Genomic DNA, 22349 nt, shown 5'->3' on the forward strand with positions numbered 1-22349 from the left:
AAGCATTGGTCTCTCCGGGCCAGGGGCGCAGGTGTGTGTGCGCACAAGCACGCACAGCTTTTGTGTTCCTTGTCAGTCAGTCTTTGGCTGAAGGCTGTGGGGAAACGGTGGCTGGGGATCATAAGCTCACAGAAAGGTGGTGCCATTGAGAGCCAGGTCAATACTGAAAAAACAAGGCTGAGGTGTTTTACATTCCCCGGTAAAAGGGCATCTAAGTGACCACATATAGTGGCCACCATAAAAACACCCACTGCAGGGGGTATCTGTGATCACTGCCTTTTTCACATTGATCCCAAGGTAGAGGAAGGACCCTGTGATTGTCATGAGGTGAGCTGGTGGGGTGACAGGGCAGGGAGGAGAACCGCAGGAAGAGGAGGTGATTATAAGTTGTAAAGCCTGTACTCAGATGGAAGAATGGCAAAACGTGAGTGTGAACGAACTTGTTACATGAAAAGGGGGAAGCAGAAGGGAAGTGATATAGAAGCACCTTATTGCTGCACTTAAAGATAGTGGCAGGCAGGGAGGCTGGGCAGGCACAGGAGAGGTGGGGAGTGGGTGGTGAACCCTGCTGGTTGAGCAGCAGGCCTTTTAGTTCTACTTGCACAAAAATAGCTAGAAAAAGTTGTTTATTTGTGTACACCTGCTTAAGGTTTTTTGTGGGAAGGGAAGGCCTGATGTCTACCCTTTCAAAGCAGTCTCAGCATTAATCAGCCTTTAAAATGACTCCCATCTACCACTCTCTGCATAAAGTGAAAAAGGCACATGAAAAGGATTTAGACTTGGTAATATATAATGCTTTTCTAATCTGTTCAGGGGATTAGCAGGAAAAGTAAATCTTCTCAGACATAAATGTCTGAATTCTTTAGGATTATTTGTTGCACTTCTTAATTAGGAATTTCAATTAGTGTGTGTGTGTGTGTGTGTGTGTGTGTAATCATCATTGCACAATTTAAGTTGTAGGAAAAAACAATTACATAGTATTTTACCTGTAACATATGAAACCCCAAATAAAAGCAATATTCCCAAAGGAAAGCCAGCTTGCTTCATTGAATAAGGCAATCCTGGAAAAATATAAAATGCCCCACCCATCATATTAATAAAACATATAGAGATATAGAAGCTTCCCCCAATTCCTATATATAACAGGCTAAGTAAGTTGACATACTTATAGGACATGGTTGTAAACAGTGCATATTACTACTCAAATTAAATGTTAGCATATTAATACTATTTCAGAATAGAATGCAAGCTAAGGACACGTCAAGAGAGCAAGTTTATGAGATGATGGAATAAGAATAAGAAAGCAGCAAATGAAAAACAGATGCCAGTTCACTTCAGGGTGAGGAGGGAATATGACCTTGAATATATGGAAAATAATGACCTAAAGCTTTCCTTACACACTAGCTGGGAAAGCAGAGAGGGTAATAAGAGCACAAAAGGATTATGGGATATGAAAAAAGACTGACTCCAGAATCCAGTGGGTAACCAGGATAGAAAAATGAGAAGGCAAAATATTTTTTATTATTTATTAATTTTTAATTTTTTTACTATTTATGTATTTTTTAAAAAATTTATTTATTCATTTGAGAGAGAGAGAGCAAGAACAGGAGCAGGGGGAAGATCAGAGGAAGAGGGAGAAGCAGACTCCCCACTGAGCAGGGTGCCCTACCTTGGGCTCGATCCGAGGACCCTGGGACCATGATCTCAGCCAAAAGCAGATGCTTAACCGACTGAGCCACCTGGGCACACCAAAAGTGTTTTTTATAAAGCTGAAGCGGTATATAAAAGTATTTCTTATGAATTTTTTTGGAAATGGTCAATTTTAGATTATGGGCAATAAAATACTTAAGATAAAACATATTTAAAATATATCCAGCCAGAATTTTTATTCTCTGGAAAATTTTCCCTTAAAATATCTGCTGAACATAATTAAGAGCTATTTTTTAATGTTGCTGACATGAATCAGCTTCAAGTGTTCACTTCAGGAATTAACTCTGGAATTCTGCCAAGTAGAGCTGTCCACATCTCCCTAGTTCATGGAGGTAGAGTTTCAAACAAATCTTTGCCCCTACTTGATTACTTTGCCTCACGTACCTCTATTTTATGTGCCATTAAAAAGAACTGTCTATATATGGAAACAAGTAACATCAAGAAACACATCAGCTTGTAAAAGGTGAAAAAAGTAACTCAATTCAGATAAATGTTCAATGATGACTGTAACTAAAATGTCAAAACTTTACAGGAAAAAGTATTCTCAATGCATATTGCAGGATTTTGTTTTGTCCTTGCTTTTTCTTAAATTGGATGTTTTCAAATAAAAAAAAAGAATAATTAGGGGTGCCTGGGTGGCTCAGATCATGATCCAGGGGGCCTGGGATGGAGCCCTGCATCAGGTTCCCTGCTCAGCAGGGAGCCTTCTTCTCCCACTCCCTCTGCTGCTCCCCCTGCTTGTGCTCTCTCTCTCTCAAATAAATAAAATCTTTAAAAAAAAAAGAATAATCAGCACTGAAAAAGTCATTGCCTTAATTACTATAATGCAACACACTTTATTTTGTCAGAATTTTCCCCTTGGTTCAAACTGGGAAAATACGAGCTGCTCATTTCTTTCAATTCTGATTATTTGGCTCCTTTGTTAAAAAAATCTATGCATTTTCATTCAACCAATATCTACTTATTGATTGAATGATACTTAAAATTAATATATCATAATAAGTTTGTACTTTAAAATTAAAACTGGATAGATAGGTAAGGAAATACTGTATGATTTAATTTTTCACAAGATTGTTGTTTTCACATTAAACTCATGTACCTTCCATATTACCAAATATCTGGAGATTTACACTCTAGAAGGTCATAGAAAGGTGGTTTAAATAATGGTGGACCCTTCAGGAAGGGGGAAAAAGTATATTAGGCAGCATTATCAATTGACCATATAGCCTATAAAAATAAATTCAGCATATCCCATATGCAGTTCCACCTTAGACTACCACATATGGGGGATGCTCTCAAATGAAGAAAAAGTCTGAATCACGACCCCATCTTCAGCATAAAAGACACTGTTGTGATGCACATAGTTACATTGGGAAAAAAGGATGGTTTTTATGGAAAAATTTACCAATTCTATTATTTAAGATTTTTTTCCTTAAAAATAATCAATACAAGCAACATGATAAGAGTTTTAAATTTTGTCTTTTCACTTAAAATTTAAAACAAAACAAAACAACACTTACCTATTATACCAGATCCTATAATGGAGTTGACAACATTAAAAACAGCTGTGAACTGACGATAAGTTTTCCCTTTGTGCTTATGTTCAGAAACGAGGGTTTCTCTGTCATCTAGATTGCTCTGTTTTAATATAGAAAATGGCAATTAAGTATTCACTAGGTCAAAAAGTTAGAAAAGTGTTAGACAAATATGCAACGCAGGACACCAACACGACATTAGTAGTAATAATTACTAATGTCAGTAACTGTAAGAAAATAATGATTAGTATAATACAATAAAGAGTAACAATAACAGGTAATTCAACAGAGCATTGTAAACAAACTCCATTCTAAAATGTCCCAATTACAGCTGCGCCAAGTTCAAGGACTGCTGCATGGAATCCCAGAATACAGGATCTGTTAGGGAGCCAATGATGCGATTTTGTGAGATTAAAGGGGTTATATTGAAAAGTGCCTGCCAAGAAAAAAAAAAAAAAGTCAGATGGAGGCAAAACTTTTTCTCCTGGAGAACTTTCCGCGGTGCTAAACCAAGACCCCAGGTGAAGTTAGCTGCTCTCTATTGCAGGGTGAATGAAACTGGAAAGGACCTGGCTTGCAGAAGCTGCCCCACGTCCCAGCTTTACCTGCGGCGGGATGACGGGCCCCTGTGCCTGGTAGCCCATGGCTGCTACAGAGTCCTCAGTACGTGGAGGGCTCGAGCGCCTCGATAGCCCACTCAAGCCTGCCCAGCCTCCTCGGCGACCTCCTACAGCTGGAGTCTGCGCGCGGCGGGAGAGGGGAGCGAGCGGTCCCGCGGTTGCCCCTGGCCCCACCTCCTCAGCCCCCCCTCCCCTCCGCCCCGGGGCGCGGGTTGCAGCCCAGAGCTCACTTGGCTGCCGCAGCCCGGAGCTCTTTCCTACGGGAGCTTGCCCAGCCAATGCACCCTCCTTCTACCGCAGGATGCTACAGGATGTTTCTGATCTGGGCAGCCCTCTCTCCCTGTACCCTCCTTTTTCACCCCACCTCCAGTTGGAAAGCACAGTGTGTTCCGCCCTACACTGCCCTGCCCAGATTGTAAAAAGAGTTACGATGCCTTCATTTTAGTCCATTCCAAAGTTAGCTGCTCTTTGGCTGGAGTCTGATGCCCAGGTAAGAACGCCGTAGCACCGCTGCTCCCATGGAGCATGGTTTCTATTACCACCTCCTCCCATTCCCTACGCAACGTCTGTGTCAGAGATGCTAGATGAAAATATAGGACTTTTATTTTAAATGGAAAACAACCAACCAAACAAAAAACTTTTCTAGAGTTTTAGCAAAGTTGAATACTGAGCATGCTTACGTTAAATGTTTCCTAATGACTTTTCAGAAAAGCAGACTTAAAGAGTGGAAAAGGAGACGGATTGATGATGGATTCAGGTAGTGAATCTTAAAAGCAGGGAGGAGGGAAGTGTAAGGGGGATGGGAAAGGGAAGGCACTTAGAATATCTGAGGTAGGAAGAATCTTCAATGATCACCTATACACCCTTCTTATATTACAGATGAAGAAACTGGCCCAGGGAATATTCAATCACAAAGAGAATACATAGAGAAACGTTTCAAGGACAGTAAGAGTGGTAATATAATACCGTACTTACCAAATACTTATTAAAGAAGTTCTTTTAAATTATGAAACATTTAAAAATATGAAAAAAGCTAAAGAGAAGTATAAAATAAGCTCTATATCAAATTAACAAATGTTAACATTTTTAAAAAAGATTTTATTTATTTCAGAGAGAGAGAGAACACGAGCGGGGTGGGGGAGGGGCAGAGGGAGAGGGAGAAGCAGACTTCCCGCTGAGCAGGGAGCCTCCTCCAGCCTCCATCGGAACCCTGGGATCATGACCTGAGCCCAAGGCAGATGCCTAACCGTCTGAGTCACCCAGGTGCCCCCACAGATGTTAACATGTGATTTTATTTATTTATTTATTTGAGAGAGAAAGTGAGAGAGCGAGAGAGAGCTTGAGCAAGGGGAGGGAGAGGGACAGAATCTCCAGCAGATCTGTTTTGAGCAGAGAACCCTTCCTGGGGTTGGATCCCAGGACCCCGAGATCATGACCTGATCCGAAATCAAGATCAGAGGCTCAACTGACTGAGCCACCCAGATGCCCCAACAAATGTTAACATTTTGTCACATTTTCTTCTACCGCAAAAATAAATATTTAATATTGCAATGGAAACCCCTTTGTCCATCCCCATTCCTTTCTCTTCACCCTGAAGTCATCTAATTCATGAAGTTGGTGTATATCTTTTCTATCCATGCTTTATATTTTAACTCATTCATTTGTAGCCGTAAATAATATATGACATTGATTTGTATGTTTTCAAGATATACAAAAGATGGTTCCATATTGTACATGTTATTTTTCCCACTAGCATTAGTGTTTGTTTACCTAATATACAGTTTTCAAGATATATTATATAGATATAAGTAGGTAGAGTTTATTCATTTTATCTCTCACAGTTCAGTTAGCTATCCTCCTACTGAAGGTTGTTAAGGTTCTAATTTTACACCCTCCTGGAGCATATTAAATGACAGATTCTCTAGCAGTAAAATTGTTAGGAAATAAATCATGCATATTTAAACTTCACAAAATATTCCCAAATTGCTCTACAAAATGGTAGTATCAATAACACTCCCACCAGCAGAGATGGAATTCCTGGTTTTTTTGCATTGCCTACAACACCAGGACTTCCTTGGTTTTTTTTTTTTTTTTTTTAAGTTTTGTTGTTCTGATGGGTTCTTAAATGGTATATACTTATTGTACAAATTTGTATTGTCCCAATCTATAGTGTGGTTGAGAATCTTTTTATAATATTTGATGAATGTAATTAAATATTTAGGTTGTCCTCTTTGTGAATTTCATTTTATATCCTTTGCCCTTTTGATTTTGGTTGTTAGTCTTTTTCTTATCGATGTGTGAGAGTTACTTATGTATTTGGGGTGCCAATTTATGTCAGTTACATATTTTGCACATATTTTCTCCCAGCTTCTTTCTTTTAAAACTATTTGTGGCATTTTTTTAATTATGCAAAATATATACTTTTGATATACTCAAAATTAGTAATCTTAATCCTAATACAAATGCAATAAGAGAGAAAATCCCAGCATTATTTTACTAAAAAATACAGATTCAAAAATTCCAAATGAAATACTAGCAAATTGACTCCAACAGTGTATGAAAGGTTAACAATATCATGACAAAGTTGGGTGTACCTCAAGTATGAAAGGGTGGCTTAACTTAAAAAATCTATAAATGTAATTTCCCACATTAACAGATTATAAGAGAAAACCAAAACCATGTAATTATTTTACTAGATACAGAAAAAAGTTTGATAATGTTGAATTCACAATTGAAAAATTCCTCTTTGTAAATTAGAAATAGAAGACAACTTCCTTAAACTAATAAATTATAGCAGATATTTTCATCAATGGGGAAATTTTGGAAGTATTTTCATTTAATTAAGAAATGAAACAAAAATACCCATGATCATGACTTTTTTAAAGATGATGTTGGAGTCTGTGGCCTTAAGCAATAAGAAAAGAAAAAGAAATTAGAGATATGAGGATTGGAAAGGTAGAAATAAAACCATCATTTTCAGATAATAAGATTGTTTATATAAAAAAAATCAAAATAAAATATTAGAAGGGAAAATATTAGAAGTAATAGAGACTTTAGGGAGTTGACTAGATAAAAGAGTTACCTGCAAATATATTAATTTTTCAAAAACAACAACAAACAAATAGATATTATAATAAAAAGAAACTAATTTTTAATAGTGTCAGAGAATAGCAAATACTCAGCAAGAAATTCAACCAAAGATGTGCACAGTCTCTTTAGAGAAAATTACAATAATCAAGAGAAATTAAATAAGTGGAAAAAATATCAAATTAATGGATAAGGAGGATAAATAAAGATATCGATTCTGTCCATGTTGACTTACTGATTAAGTATAATGTTTCACTATAATGACCACAAATATTTAGGACTGTAAATTTGTAAAACTTGTAAACTTTTCCTTTTTTAATTACAAAAAAAGTTTGTTTTTAAAAAGTAAAAAATAAAATAAAAAGGAGAATTTTAAATGATTGTATTTGTACCTTTAATTATCTTTAAGACTTTTTTCAATATATTATATGTGTTTTTGTATGTGTGTGCATTTTTTCTTTTTGTGAATGTGGGCTGTATGGTAGCTTAAAATATGTCTACAAATTCTCTGACGCTCCTTCCTTCAGGAAGTGGAGCTTCTTTCCCCTTCCCTTGAATGAGGGCTGGACTCAGTGACTTGCTTCTAATAAATTGCAATATGTATAACCTCTGATTCTAAGTCATAAAAGTCATTGTGGTTTCTGCCTTGTTCTCTCTCAGATCACTCACTCTAGTAGAAGCCAGTTGCAGTGTCATGAATGCATTCAAGGTCCTCATAGCAAGAAACTGAAGCCTCCTGCCAATGCCTTGTGAGTGATACATTGAAAGGGAATCCTTTAGCCCCAGGCAAGCCTTCAGATGACTGCAGCCCCAGCCACCATTCCAACTGCAACCTGAGCCAGGGCGACTCAACCAAGCTGCGCCTTCCTGACCCACAAAAATGTGAGATAATAAATGTTTATTTTTGTTTTAGACCATTAGTTTTGGAACTATTTGTTATACAGTGATAGATAACTAAGAAAGGATTTCCTATACTTTTTTTTTTTGCTGTTTAGTCTTTATTTATATCTTAAAAATTGAATGTTTTATTTTTATTTTGAGCCGTTTTAGGTTTAGAGCAAAATTGAGTGGAAGGTACAGAGATTTCCCTTATACTCCTTGACCCCACATACGCATAGCCTCTCCCATTATTAACATCCCCCACCAGAGAGGCACATTTTTTAGAATTGATGAACCTACATTGACACATCATTATCACCTGTACTCCACAGTTTACATTAGGGTTACTGTTGATGTTACACATTCTGTGGATTTGGACAAATATATAACGATGTGTCTATCATTACAGTATCATACAGGGTAGTTTCAACTGCTTTAAAAATTCTCAGTGCTCCGCTGTTTTATCCCTGTCCTCCTGCCTCCTAATCCCTGGAACAACTGATATTTTTACTGTCTTTATAGTTTTGTCTTTTCCAGAATATTATATATATGTGCCTTGGTGGTATAGTGGTGACCAGAGTTGCCTTCCAGAATGTCATATAGTTGGAATCAAACAATATGTAGCCTTTTCAGATCAGCTGCTTGCACTTAGTAATATGCATTTAAGTTTCCTCCATGACTTTTTATGGCTTGATGGCTCATTTCTTTTTAGTGTTAAATAATATTTCATTGTCTGTATGTACCACAGTTTATCCATTTGTCTGCTGAAGGACATCTTGGTTGCTTCCAAGTTCTGGAAGTTATGAATAATGCTGCTATAAACATCTGTGTGTAGACAAAAGTTTTTAGCTCCTTTGGGTAAATACCAAGGAGTGCGATTGCTGGGTCCTATGTAAGAGTATGTTTACTTTTGTAAGAAATCATCAAACTTTCTCCCAAAGTGGCCGTACCATTTGCATTGAATGGTAAAATGAATGAATGAGATTTCCTATTGTTTCATATCCCTTGCCTGAATTTGATGTTGTCAAAGTTCTATATTTTGCCCATTCTAATAGATGTGTACTGGTATTTCATTGCTTTAATTTGCATTTCCCTGATGACATATAATGTGGGGCATCTTTTCATGTACTTGTTGGTCACCTGTGTATCTTTGGTGAGGTGTCTGTTAATGTCTTTGGCCACTTTTTAATTGGGTTGATTTTCATTGTTGAGTTTTAAGAGTTTCTGTGTATTTTGGATAACAGTTCTTTATCAGGTATTATCTTTTGCAAATATATTCTCCCAGCCAGTGGGTTTTCTTTTCATTCTCTTGACAGTTTTTTTTTTTTTTAGAGCAGATGTTTGTAATTTTAATGAAGTCCCATTTATCAAGTGCTTCTTTATGGATTGTTCCTTTGGTGTTGTATTTAAAAAGTCATTGTCAAACCCAAGATCATCTAGATTTTGGATGCTATCTTTTAAGATTTTTATGATTTTGCATTTTACATTTAGATCTGTGATCCATTTTAAATTAATTTTTTAAGGGTGCCAAGTTTGGTGTTTGGTTTCCTTTTTTTATTTTTTTTTTATTTTTATTTTATTTTATTTATTTTTATTTATTTTTAAAGATTTTATTTATTTATTTGAGACAGAGAATGAGAGAGAGAGAGCACATGAGATGGGGGAGGGTCAGAGGGAGAAGCAGGCTCCCTGCTGAGCAGGGAGCCCGATGCGCGACTCGATCCAGGGACTCCAGGATCATGACCTGAGCCGAAGGCAGTCGCTTAACCAACTGAGCCACCCAGGCGCCCTGGTTTCCTTTTTTTAAAATGTACATGTCCTGTTGTTCTAGCACCATTTGTTGAAAAAACTCCATTGTATTGTCTTTGCTCATTTGTCAAAGATAAGTTGACTATATTATGTAGGTTTATTTCTGGATTCTCTTATCTCTTCCACTGATCTGTTTATCTAGTCTTTCACCATTTCCCCACTGTCTTTATGACTGTAACTTCATAGTAAATCTTGAAGTCAGGTAGTGTCAGTCCTAAGTATTTATACCTAAGTATTTAATTTCCTGGGTGCTAATGTATTGTGCTTTTGAATTTCAGATTACACTTGTTCTTTGCTAGTTTATAGGAAAGTGATTGGCTTTGCTTACTAACCTTGTAACCTGAAATCTTGCTATAATCACTTATTAGTTCCAGGGATTTTTCATTCCCAATTCTTTCCAGTGTTCTGCATAGATGATCATATCACCTATGAACAAAGACAGTTTTATTTTTTCCTTCCCAATCTGTACACCTTTTGTTTCCTTTTCCTGTCTTGCTTGCATTATTTAGGACTTCCAGTATGATGCTAAAAAAGCAATGATGAGAGGGGACATCCTTTGCCTTATTACCTAGCTTAGTGGGAAAGCTTTGAGTTTCTTACTATTAAGCATGATGTTTGCTGAAGGTTTGTTGTACATATTCGGTATCAAGTTAAGGAAGGACCCCTATTCCTGTGTTCTGAGAATTTTTATCATGAATAAATGTTGGATTTTGTCAACTGTGTTTTCTGCATCTAGTGATATCATCGTGTGATTTTTTTTCTTCTTTACCCTGTTGACGTGATCGATTACATTAATGGATTTCTGAATTTTGAACTAGCCTAGCATACCTGGGATAAATTCCTCTTGGTTGTGGTGTATAATTCTTTTTGTACACTGTTAGACTCAATTTAATTGAATTTGAATAATACTTAATTGAACAATATTGAATTGATTCATTATTTTGTTGAGGATTTTTGAATCTATGTTCCTGAGAGATATTGGTCTGTAGTTTTCTTTTCTAGCAATGTCTTTCTCTAGTTTGGTATTAGGTCAATGCTGGCTTCATAGAATGAGTTAGGAAGTAGTTCATCTGATTCTATTTTCTGCAAGTGATTGTAGAGAACAAGTATAATTTCTACCTTAAATCTTTGGTAGAATTCACCAGTGAATCCATCTGGGCCTGGTGTTTTCTGTTTGAGAAGGTTATTAATTATTGACTTAATGTATGTAACAGATATAGGCCTATTCACATTATCTATTTCTTCTGTAAGTTTTGGCAGATTGTATTTTTCAAGGAATTGGTCCATCTCATTTAGATTATTAAACTTATGGGCATTGAGTTTTTCATAATATTCCTTAATTATCCTTTAATGTCCATGGGATTTATAGTGATGTCCCCACTTTCATATCTGAAATTACTAATTTGTGCCTTCTCTCTTTTCTTAGTTAGCCTACCTGTAGGCTTATTGATTTTTTCAGTCTTTCATGTTGTTTAATTTCCAAATATTTGGGATGTTCTAACTATTTTTCTGTCATTGATTTCTAGTTTAATTTTGTTTTGGTTTGTAAGCAGACCTTGTATGATTTCTATTCTTTTAAAGTTGTTAAGGTGTGTTTTATGGTCCAGAATGCCCTCTATCGTGATGAATGTTCCATGCATGCTTGAGAGGAATATGTATTCTGCTCTTGTTGGGTGAAGTAGTCTATAGATGTCAACTATATCCAGTAGATTGATTGTATTTTTTAATTCAACTATGTCCTTACTGGTTTTTTGCCTGATGGATATATCCATCTCTGATATAGCAAAAATTTCCAACTATAATAGTATATTTATCTGTTTTATTCTTGTAGTTCTATCTATTTTTGTCTCACGTGTTTTAATGTTCCATTATTAGGCACATACATGTTAAGGATTGTTATGACTTCTTGTAGAAGAGACCCCTTTATCATTATGCAATACTCTTCTATCCCTGATGACTTTCCTTGTTCTGAAGTCTGCTCTGTCTGAAATTAATATAGCTACTCCTGCTTTCTTTTGATTAATGTTAGCATAGCATATTTCCATTCATTTACTTTTGACCTATACATGTACTCATATTTAAAATGGGTTTCCTGTATATAAAATATAATTGAGTCTTGTTTTTTGATCCACTCTGGTAATCTCTGTCTTTTCACTGACTTTCAAAGTGATTAGCGATATAGCTGGATTAATATCTATCACATTTCTTTACCGTTTTCTGTTTGTTGTCCCTGTTCTTTGTTCCTATTTTTGTCTCCCACACTTTTTCTGTGTTTTAGGGTTTTATTTGAACATTTTGCATGATTCCATTTTCTCTCTTTTCTTAGCCTATCAGTTGTACTTATTTTTTTACTTTTTTAAGTGGTTGCCATAGAGTTTACAAAGTACATTTATACCTAATCCAAGTCCACTTTCAAAAACACTCTACTGCTTTACAGGTATTGCAAGTACCTTATAATAATTTAAAAATCCTAATTCCTCTCTCCCATCTCTTGTATCATTTCTGCCATTCATTTACTTACATATAAGCATACATATGTATAGTATGCATATAAGCATATTTGATCGAATACATTGTTGTTGCTCCTATTTGAACAAACTGTTATCTGTTAGATCAATTAAGAATAAGAAAAATAAGTTTTTATTTTACCTTCACTTACTTCTTCTCCAATGTTCTTCTCTTGTTTATATAGATCCAAGTTTTTGACATATTTTCTTCCCTCTAAATAAGCCATTTTAATATTTCTTGCAAGGCAGGTCTACTGGTAACAGATTCCCTCAATTTTGTATTTCTCTTTCACTTTTGAAGGTTATCTTTGCAGGGTACAGAATTCTAGGTAGATGAGTTTTTTTCTCTCTATACTTTAAAGAGTTCACTCTACTTTCTTCTTGCTTATGTAGTTTCTGAGGAGAAGCTGGGTATGGTAAGTCTTATCGTTGTTCCTGTATAGGCCAGGTATTTTCCCCCTGGCTTTTTTTTTTTTTAAGAACTTCTTCTCTATCTTTGATTTTCTATGGTTTGAAAATAATATTCCTAGGGTTTTTTGTTTTGTTTTGTTTTGTTTTGTTGTTTTTTGCATTTATCCTGCTTGGTGTTCTCTGAGCTTGCTGGATCTGTGGTTTGATGTCTGATACTATTTTGGGGGAAATTCTCAGTCATTCTTGTTTCAGTATTTCCTCTGTTCCTCTTTTTCTTCTCCTCCTGGTATAGCTAATATGCATATGGTATACCTTTCATAGTTGTCCCTTAGTTCTTGGATACTCTGTTCTGGGTTTGTGTTTTTTGTTTTTGGTTTTTTGAGGGTTTTTTTTTTTTCAGTCTTCTTTCTGTTAGCTTTTCAATTTTGGGCTTTTCTATTTAGATATCCTCAAGCTCAGAGATTATGTCCTCAGCCAAATCTCGTCTACTAATAAGCCCATTAAAGATATTCTTCATTTCTGTCACAGTGTTTTTTATCTCTACCATTTCATTTTGGCTCTTCCTTAGGATTTCATTTTTCTGCTTACATTGTCCATTGGTTCTTTCATGCCTTCTACTTTGTTCACTAGGACTGTTAGCATCTTAATTATAGTTGTTTTAAATTCCTTGTCTGAGAATTCCAACATCCCTCCTGTATCAGAGTCCGATTCTGATGCTAGCTTTGTCTCTTCAGACTGTGTTTTTTGTCTTTTGGTATGTCTTATATTTTTTTCTTGATAGCTGGACATGATTTACTGGATAAAAAGAACTGCTATAAATAAGCCTTTAGTAATGTGATGGTGAAGAAGGTGGAGGGGAAGCATTCTATAATTCTATGAGTAAGTCTCTGTCTTTTAGTGAGTCTATACCTCTGGATTGTGAACTCCACATGTGCTTCTCAGTACTCCCTTCCCCCTTAGGTGGGATAGGATGGTTAGAGGAGGCTGGAGTTATTTGTTTTCTTTCCCCCAGGTCAGTTAGGCTCAGATAAAACCACAGCAGGCTAGGCTCTGGTTAAATAGATTTTCCTGAGGGTGGACCTTGTTAAGGAAGAACAGAATGCTCTGGAGTATTTAAAGATTATTCCTTTCCCCTCCTCTTACAGTAAACAAGAGGAGACCTTTCTCTAGTATTTATTGTGAAAACCTGGTTGAGCTTCTGGAGGCAAAATTCACAAAAGCGTAGGGACCCCTGATGACTGGGTCCCCCTGGACTTACGTCTCAGGCATGTAATGCTAAGCCTCCAGGAATTCATCCATTACAGTTCAAGTTTCCTTCCTTTGGCACTGGTTCCCATGGGGGTTAGTGATTATCTGTATTTGTCTGTTGGTCTGTCTAATTCTGGGGGCAGTGGTTTGCCCTGTGACCTCACTTCTCTTAAGGATCTAAGAAGAGTTGTAGATTTTTCAGTCTTCTACTTATTTTTAGGATGAAGTGGCATATTCCAGCTTTTTATATGCTGGACCAGAAACTGGAAGTTCTTTATGCATATTTTATGATCTTTATTAAAGATCTTTTTTTCTAATTTCAAAAGTATTATTTTTTAAAATATAATTTCAAAAGTACTATATTCTCAGTGAGAAAACATGAAGAAAGTGGAACACAGAATTACTGGAAATCTTCCCATGTAAAGGTAAACACAGTTAATGTTTTTAGAAACCTACAGTTTACTCAGATTATACAATGTTTGATGTGTGCATATTTACATGCACATAAACAGTTTTACTGAGTCCATCTTAGCTTCAGATAAAGGCCATGGGAGCCAGACTTTCAGGAATGTAGAGAGCCTTAATTTGAGCTTTTTATCAGATTGTATAATTATGTAATAGTATACTATGCTCATGTAGGATTATTACTTTATTATTCGGTTACAGTCCAGACTAGGTGACCTCCAAGAGCACCTAGCTCTCCTAGAAATAATCGGAGAAGGCTCTATCTTGGCAGAAGCCCAAATTTATAGAGTTAGTTCTGATGGCTAATCTGACTCTTTTCTCTCATTGTTAAGGCTCAAGTTTGGATAAGACTAGAAATAACAATTTTTCAACCCACATCTCTGGGAAAGTTCCTTTTTCCTTAACCTTGGAAAGGAGTCTGGAAGAGGGGCAATTTTGTTTTTATGTAAAACTGTATGATTGATATTCTCCATGATATTAGACTATTGGCTTAGTTACTATAACAATTAGAGCCTTAATATGCAGAGTCTCAAACAAGAGAGACCTTTCTTTCTCTCTTATCTTTCCAGGCATAGAGGTGTTCAGTCTTTAGAAGTCTGGAAGGACAGCTCAGATACTTTTGGCTAAATAATCAAGATGTATTCTTTCTTTTTATGGATTAATCATCTTACGAAACCATTCTTATAACTATCTTTTATGATCTGTATATTGCTCATCATCAAGAAATATTTTCGTGGTGCCATGTTATTATTATTGCATAAAGTATTTTTGATGTTTCCTAACTGTAATTATTAGAATTAGGTAAAGTCACTATATTGTCATTTCTGGTTGGGAGTCAGGGGGAGGGGGCACTGAGGAATGAGTTAAAAATAGTATAAGATAAGCCCTGGTTTCCCCCAAGACAGTGCTGGTTTAAGCTTCTTTTTCCAGTGTAATTATGAATAGCATCCTTTTCATTCTCAATAGTGTCCCAGTTTGGAAAATAGTTTCCAACATCATGCTAAAATGTACCTGGGGAATAATAAAACCACCTAATATCTGCATAGCACTTCACAGTTTTCTCTAGTGATGTCCTAGCTAACATGGGATGGAAGATCCAAAACCACAATTTTTTGTTAGTTCTTTGGTTAGTATAGCAGATGAGGAGTTCAGGCTCTGGAATCAGAAGAACCTAAGTTTGAACCAAAGCTCAAGGGATCTTGGCAAGTTGCTTAACTTTTTGAGCCTTAATTTCTTTATTTATACAAAGGGAAGAAGGAAACAGTACCTCTTTCATAGCAGTAGTTGTGGGGATTAAGTGAGAACCTATTTGTATTGGTTTCCTACGGCTGCTGTAACAAAGTACGTAAACTGGGTGACTTAAAACAACATACATTTATTCTTGCAGTTCTGTAAGCTCGCAGTCTGAAATCAAGGTATCAACAGGGCCATGATCCCTCTGAAAACTATGGGGAAGAATCCTTTCTTGCCTCTTCCTAATTCCAGGTAGTTTGCCAACAATCTTTAGTATTCCTCGGCTTGTAAATGCATCACTCCAATATTTCATCTTCACATGGCATTCTCTCTGTGTCCCTTCACATACTCTTCCGTCTGTGCATGTCTGTGTCTTTGTTCAAGTCCCCCCCCCTTTTTTTTAAGATTGTCTTTATTTGTCAGAGAGAGAGAGAGAAAGGGAGAGAGCAAGCACACAAGCAGGGAGAGCGGCAGGCAGAGGAGCAAGGAGCCCGATGCGGGGTTCGATCCCAGGACCCTGGGATCATGACCTGAGCTGAAGGCAGATGCTTAACTGACTGAGTCACCCAGGCTTCCCAAGTTCCCCTTTTGGTAAGGACATCAGTTACATGGGATTAGGGCCACGCTAATGCCCTCATCTTAACTACACCTGCAGAGACCCTATTTTCAAATGAAGTCATATTCTGAGGTACTGAGTCCTGTCACATTTTGAGTCCATAGTGAAATTAAGATTCAACATATCTTATTATGGAGACACAATTCAATTCATAATGATATTTTAAAATGCTTTGTTAGGGGCTGGCTGAGTGGCGCAATCAACTAAACATCCCACTCTTGGTTTCAGCTCAGGTTGTGATCCCAGGGTCTTGAGATTAAGCCCCGCCTGAGACTCCATGCTGAGTGCACAGTCTGCTTGAGATTCTCTCTCCTTTTTCCTCTGCCCCTCCCACTTGTGTTCTCTCTCTAAAAATAAATAAATAAATATTTAAAAAAAATAAAAAACTTTGTTAGGGCAAATTGTATAATATGGAGGGAGTTTTGGTTACTATAGTAGTAACTGCCATTTGGCTCTAAATAGCTGTTTTCCCTTCTTCTACCATGATAGAGCCTCTGATTTTTGTCTGGATTATGGCCACCTAGAAAGAGGAATAAAATTCACATCTTCATTTGCAGCTGGTTGTGGCTAAGTTCTGACCAGGAGGATATAGGTAGAATGCATGTCCTTAAAGAGAAGGGTACTACTTTTACCTCTCTTGCACCTTCCTCTTAGATGGAGTGCAGACACACGATGGTTGAAGCTGGAACTTTAGCCTAGAACAATCGCCTGTTGGACATAGTGAAGATGGCTGAGTAACAAGACAAAGGGGTCTGGGTCCCTGGTGGGTATGTCAGATCTGGATTGTTCAGGTAGTATCAGGAGAAAATAAACTGTAGTCTTATTTAAACTTCTGTTATTTGGGGGTTTTCTGTCATTTATGGACAAATTTAATCCTTATTAATTAACACACCTCCTATGGGTACCAAAACTGTGACTCTAATGGTCAAATAAGATTCAACCAATTCAGATGTTTATGTATATTAGCACCTAAGGGGTTCTTCAATGGAGGCCCTTGTGGAAGTCAGAAGAGAGTTCATTGTGCTTAAACTCTGTACTTATAAATGTATACAGTTTCTTATTATATTTGTATATAAAAAACTAAAAGTCATTAGATTCTGCTATTTTTAGTTATGCCTCACTATGAACTGGTAAGAACCTTGACTGATATGATTAGGAGAATACTCTCTCTGTCCATATGATGTGGGTTCCCTCTGTGTGTCCCATGTTGGTCTTATTTTTAGATATTTAGGTGTCTGGTCAGCACTGGCTGCCCATGTCTTGCTTTGGGGTCTACATCACTTATCACAGACAGTCTTTGATTATTAACCTGAGGACTGACCCAGAAACCTGCAGCTCTGACTCAGACTTGAGGTGACTTTCAGGATCTTCTGTCCTCCCACCTGTGTTCTCTGCGTACGTGAGACAGAATGCACTTTTATGTCTCTATGGAAAACATATTTCTACTGGGCATACAAATTCAAATTTGGTCCTTCATGTTTGCAGCTTATAATATTTACTTTGTAAGATCAGAACCACTTCCCAAGCTCCAGAAGCTGGAGGTTAGTGGCTACTACAACTTAGTCACCTCATGCCCACGATCATGTGAACATGATGCAAAACATTAGGTGAGCGAGCTATGATTTATTCTCAGATAGCACCGGTTTCATAAATATTTCCAAGCACGCCTAAGGTGACAGGGTTGAAGAAATGAAATTGAGTGATGTGTACTCTTTAGTGCTTTTAGTCAAGGTAATCGATGGCAGTTACCCTAGAATAAGTAAGAACTCATTTACCTATTCTGATCTTTCTTTTTTTTTTTGGTTTTAATGAAGTTCCATTTGCCATGTTGAAGCCCTGGATCAGTTGAAATAAACTGGGAGAAATGATATTGTGTACCCCTCGGGTAGGCTGGCTAGGAAGAGTGGAGCCTCGGCAAGATAGTGCTCTTAACTATATCAGCTCAAGAACTTGCAAAACTGGAGCAGAGTGGGGTGGAACCTTGGCAGAGGAAGCGTTAGGGACAACTGTGACTGTGTATCCTCTGCTAGCTGGAACATTGCCTTCTCGTGTGTGATGTGTGCCAGGAATACTCTTTGTCACAAAGAATGGCAAGTGGGGCTGCAATCAGGAAACGGGACTATAGGGACCAAAAAGAACTTTGTGACTAGAGCCAGGATTGCCCACAGTGTAGAAATGAAGGGCTGGCAAACTTTTTCCACATCTCTTAACCCGACTATGTCCTTTTTCTTTCTGGTCTTCGATAATTTTGTTTATTCTTAAAATGTGATTCCTATTCCTTTACTTTGTGCTATATGTAACTGTGGACTGTCTATAGGAATGGGAAGCTACTTGAGGGGAAGGATCACATTTATAGTCTTCTACTGATGATGTTATTTTTTTCTTCACTGAACTTAGCACAGTGATTCATACAATTACTGCTGCTCATTAAACATGTCCCAAATAAAAGAAACAACCTCAAGAGGAATCAGCTGGTAAAAATCCTGGTTAAGTGAGAGTAAGTTTAATGTGGCCGGAAATAAGGGCCATCAGAACATTTCAGTAATGAGATTATGATGCTCATTTGCTGATAGGGCTTCTAAGAAACTGAGAAAGGCCTGATTCATCTCCACTTATTATAGCAATCAGGATATTTAAAAATAATATTGATATTGATATTCAATGTGAATATCGAATCAATACTGAAATTATAGAAAATAGTGACACACAGTTTTAAATGTTTTCGTTTAACAAATTAATGCTTTGATTTTAATCCCCCATTACAGTATAATACATTCTGCTGTTCATATGGTAATTATAGGATATATTAAAATATATTTATCCATAACATGTAACAATGGAGTGGTGTTTTAATGGGACATGAGTTTAAAATTGTTTTAGTGACATGATTTAATCTCTTTAGTGTATGTCTGTAACTGTGTGCATAACTTCATTTAGAGTTAAGGTCTAAATCTGAGACTCTTCAAGCATTGAAGACTCAAGCCAAACGACCCTGTCAACTTGCGACAGGCACTCTCTGTCTTACAAATGTTTATTAAAGGGGCGCGTGCATGGCTCAGCCAGTTGAGCGTCTGACTCTTGATTTCTGCTCAGGTCATGATCTCAGGGTCATGGGATCGAGCCCTTTATTGGGCTCCATGCTCAGTGCAGAGTCTTATTGTCCCTCTCCTTCTGCCCCTCCCCCTGCTTGTGCTCTCTCTCTCTCTCTCTCTCTCTCAGATAAATACAGTCTTAAAAAAAAAAACAAATGTTTATTAGAAATATTTTTAAAAGATTCCAAGAATATCCCAAATACTAAAAGTTGAAGGTACATATTATCCACTCATGTTTCAAGAGGCTTGTCCACTCATCCTATATAAGGACAGGAAAGAATGTACCAGGCTGCACTGCACAGCCCCACTTTGGTCACATATCAGGAGCTCACAAGTACTGACTAGAAAAAGAGTGTATGAGCCACTGGATATACTCTTTTTTTCTCATTGCTTGATTACTATTACTTACAAGTAAATTTTTTGTGTATCACACACTATAGATTATGAGAACAAGGTATATCAACTCTGTTCTTTGGAGCCAACCTTCATTAAAAGATGAATAACTTGATTAGGTAATATAAGTGATATAACAAATGAGTGAAACAGATACATTTGCTAAAGAAATTCAGAAGACTGAGTGATCAAAAAGGGGTTGGTGGTGAGGGACATTTGATGGAAGACCAGAAACTGAAAAAGTTTTAGCCTCGCAAAGATTTAAATTTAAAATGTCAACCTAAATCCTAACCTTAGATCTAAAAAATGAACTGCATACGTATAAGGTGGGAACATGTGGGTTGTCTGAAACTCATTTCAAAACAAGTTAGCTTGTAATTAACAATAAGTTGAAAATGATTCTGCAATGTCATTGAAAAAAGTCTACTGCAGTCGTGGGAAACAGTACTTGAAATATTTACACAGAACAAGAAAAGTAGTAGTTCAAGACCATCTATGTTGGTTACATCACCATGGACTATTATTTTCAGCTACAGAAGCCACAATTTGGAAAATTTACAGATAAACTATAACACTTTCAGAAGGGAGGAATCAAAATGATGAAAGGTTTCATGAAGCTTAAATAGTTGGAGAATCTAAGAGTCAGGGGATTAAGGGTTTACTCAATATAAGAAATAGCTTTAGAATCTCATTACCTAGAAATATATTGGGATAACTTGTGTGGTAATTTAATGTAGGCATGACCAAGGGGCAGGAACGTACTATGAATATTGTAGGGGATGATGAGGGATAGGAAAGGTACTGGGTATGTGATTTGCTTATAAGTAACAGAAACTTAACTTGTGCTTCCTTAGGAATGGGGACGGGTAGTTGTTAGAAAAATTTATATACTGGATCCAGGACCAGAAAACTTGGCAGGGTTCCAGATAACCCTGGACATTTGCTTTCTCTATCATGGCCAGCTTAATCTTTATCTCACAGAATTTTGGCTTCTCTCTGTGGATTTATCCATTCTTCTCTGGCAACTGACCAGCAAGTCACTCAATTCTCCAAGGCAAATTCTAGAGGAAGTGAATCTGACATGCTCAGCTAAATGCTTTCAGCTCTTGAGCACAGCCCTTTGATCCACACCTCTTCCTGGGATGCTGCCAGCAGAGGGATGCGATCTCCTTGGGTTAGGTTCCAATCTCTCATCCAGTCAATAGCCTGACCAGTGGACCAGCTACTATGGCTTCCCTCTCAAGCTTTGGGGAATAAGGCTGAGGAAAGCGGTTTGACCTAAAGGTGGGCCTGGGGCAGTGGCCTGAACCATGACTAGCATATATAGAAACACTAAGTAATTTTAAGTTTCTTTTGGAATTTGTAACTCTCTAATTCCATCACCCTATGTAGGACTTGAGTTGGACCTTGATCATTGAAAGTAAGATGAGGGGAGGTTATGGCAATTTTTAATATGGGCAATAAAGCAGAATCATGTATTTTTCCCTTTTTTAAATTTTATTATGTTATGTTAGTTGCCATACAATACATCATTAGTTTTTGATGTAGTGATCCACGATTCATTGTTTTCGTATAACACCCAGTGCTCCATTCAGTACGTGCCCTCCTTAATACTGAGGGTTTTAGAGGGGAGGGGGTAGGGGGATGGGTTAGCCTGGTGATGGGTATTAAGAAACATGTATAACTGAGCTAAATAAAATAAGAAAGAGAAAAGGTTGTTTAGAAATAGTAAGGTAGATTCCAGTTAGTTTTATTATTATTTCTCTTTACTTTTTGGTTTGTAATATTGCCTTTTACTACGTACTTTCTTCCTGTTAACTGTGCAGGTACGGTGATGTATTACTAGACAGAAAGTAGAAGACGTGCTCAATTTACAAAGATGTAAAGTATTTTTTTAAAATATTATAAATATATAAGAGTGTTTCATGAAATTAAAATAGTATGTTGTAATAAGCGGTTTCATTCTTGTTGGCGGCTGTTTTCTCTATATAGAAAGCCATGTGGGAAAATGAAGTGAAAGCAAGAATGAAGCAAGCATTGTTTTTTACTTGATTCTTCCCCCCCTTTTTAAAAAAGACATTTGTTTTTAATTTCAGTTCATTTCACTTTCATTTTCCTTTCCCCAGCTGTGTTCGCTTCTCACAGCTCTTTGAACCTATCTTGTTCTCACCACAACACTCCGTATGTAAGTCGTTTTCTAGAAAAATGTCAGTGTGAACAAAGTGGCCTCTTGCCAGTGAAGAACTCAGCCTTATTATAAAAAGTAGTTTTAAAATAGTATGGACAAGAATGATAAGAATCCATGTGTATTTGTTCTGAATTACTACTACCTTCTTCAACCTCATGTCCAAAATGACCTGCATTTCCCTAAGCACTAGGGAAGGAGCAAAGCAGACTGCAGCCACATTCTCACGCCCTTGCTTTGCTGGGACCTGACCTAGATGTGGCAGGAAGTACAGGGCAGTGAAGCCCTTATTGAGTCTTTGCCTGCATGACGTTGGCCTGACCTTAAATGTCCTCGCTACAAAAGGCAGAAAAAATGTCAGTTAAATAATATAAAACATACTGCATTTAAAAATGTAAATTATCTAAAAGGAGGAAACCATGGACTTAAAGAATAGTAGCAACAACTAGAGTAAATAAGCCATAAGAAGACATACTGTGTGTGTTTGTATGTGTGTGTATGTGTTTTAAAATGTAATCATAAAAATCTGAGAACTTTCTGGGGTGAAGTATATCCTATG

At 37.0% G+C, this 22349-nt stretch overlaps 1 protein-coding gene across 3 annotated transcripts in view; it reads right to left on the reverse strand.

Annotated features, from left to right (window-relative positions):
- The window catches only part of SLC38A11 (solute carrier family 38 member 11), a 53101-nt gene extending 49117 nt beyond the window's left edge, over positions 1-3984 (reverse strand). For 2 of the 3 annotated variants that reach the window (XM_036090447.2, XM_036090444.2), the window contains exons 1-3: positions 3851-3984; positions 3231-3348; positions 987-1061 (exon numbers count right to left, since the gene is read on the reverse strand). In XM_036090447.2, coding sequence (XP_035946340.1) covers positions 987-1061; positions 3231-3348; positions 3851-3889 — 232 coding nt within the window. In that variant the 5' untranslated portion in view covers positions 3890-3984. The remainder of the gene's footprint in view (positions 1-986; positions 1062-3230; positions 3349-3850) is intronic. The other variant, XM_036090448.2, reaches the window with a different exon arrangement.
- Positions 3985-22349: the final 18365 nt, after the last annotated feature.

This window comes from Halichoerus grypus, chromosome 4, assembly GCF_964656455.1.
Source record: "Halichoerus grypus chromosome 4, mHalGry1.hap1.1, whole genome shotgun sequence".
Lineage (NCBI taxonomy): Eukaryota > Metazoa > Chordata > Mammalia > Carnivora > Phocidae > Halichoerus > Halichoerus grypus.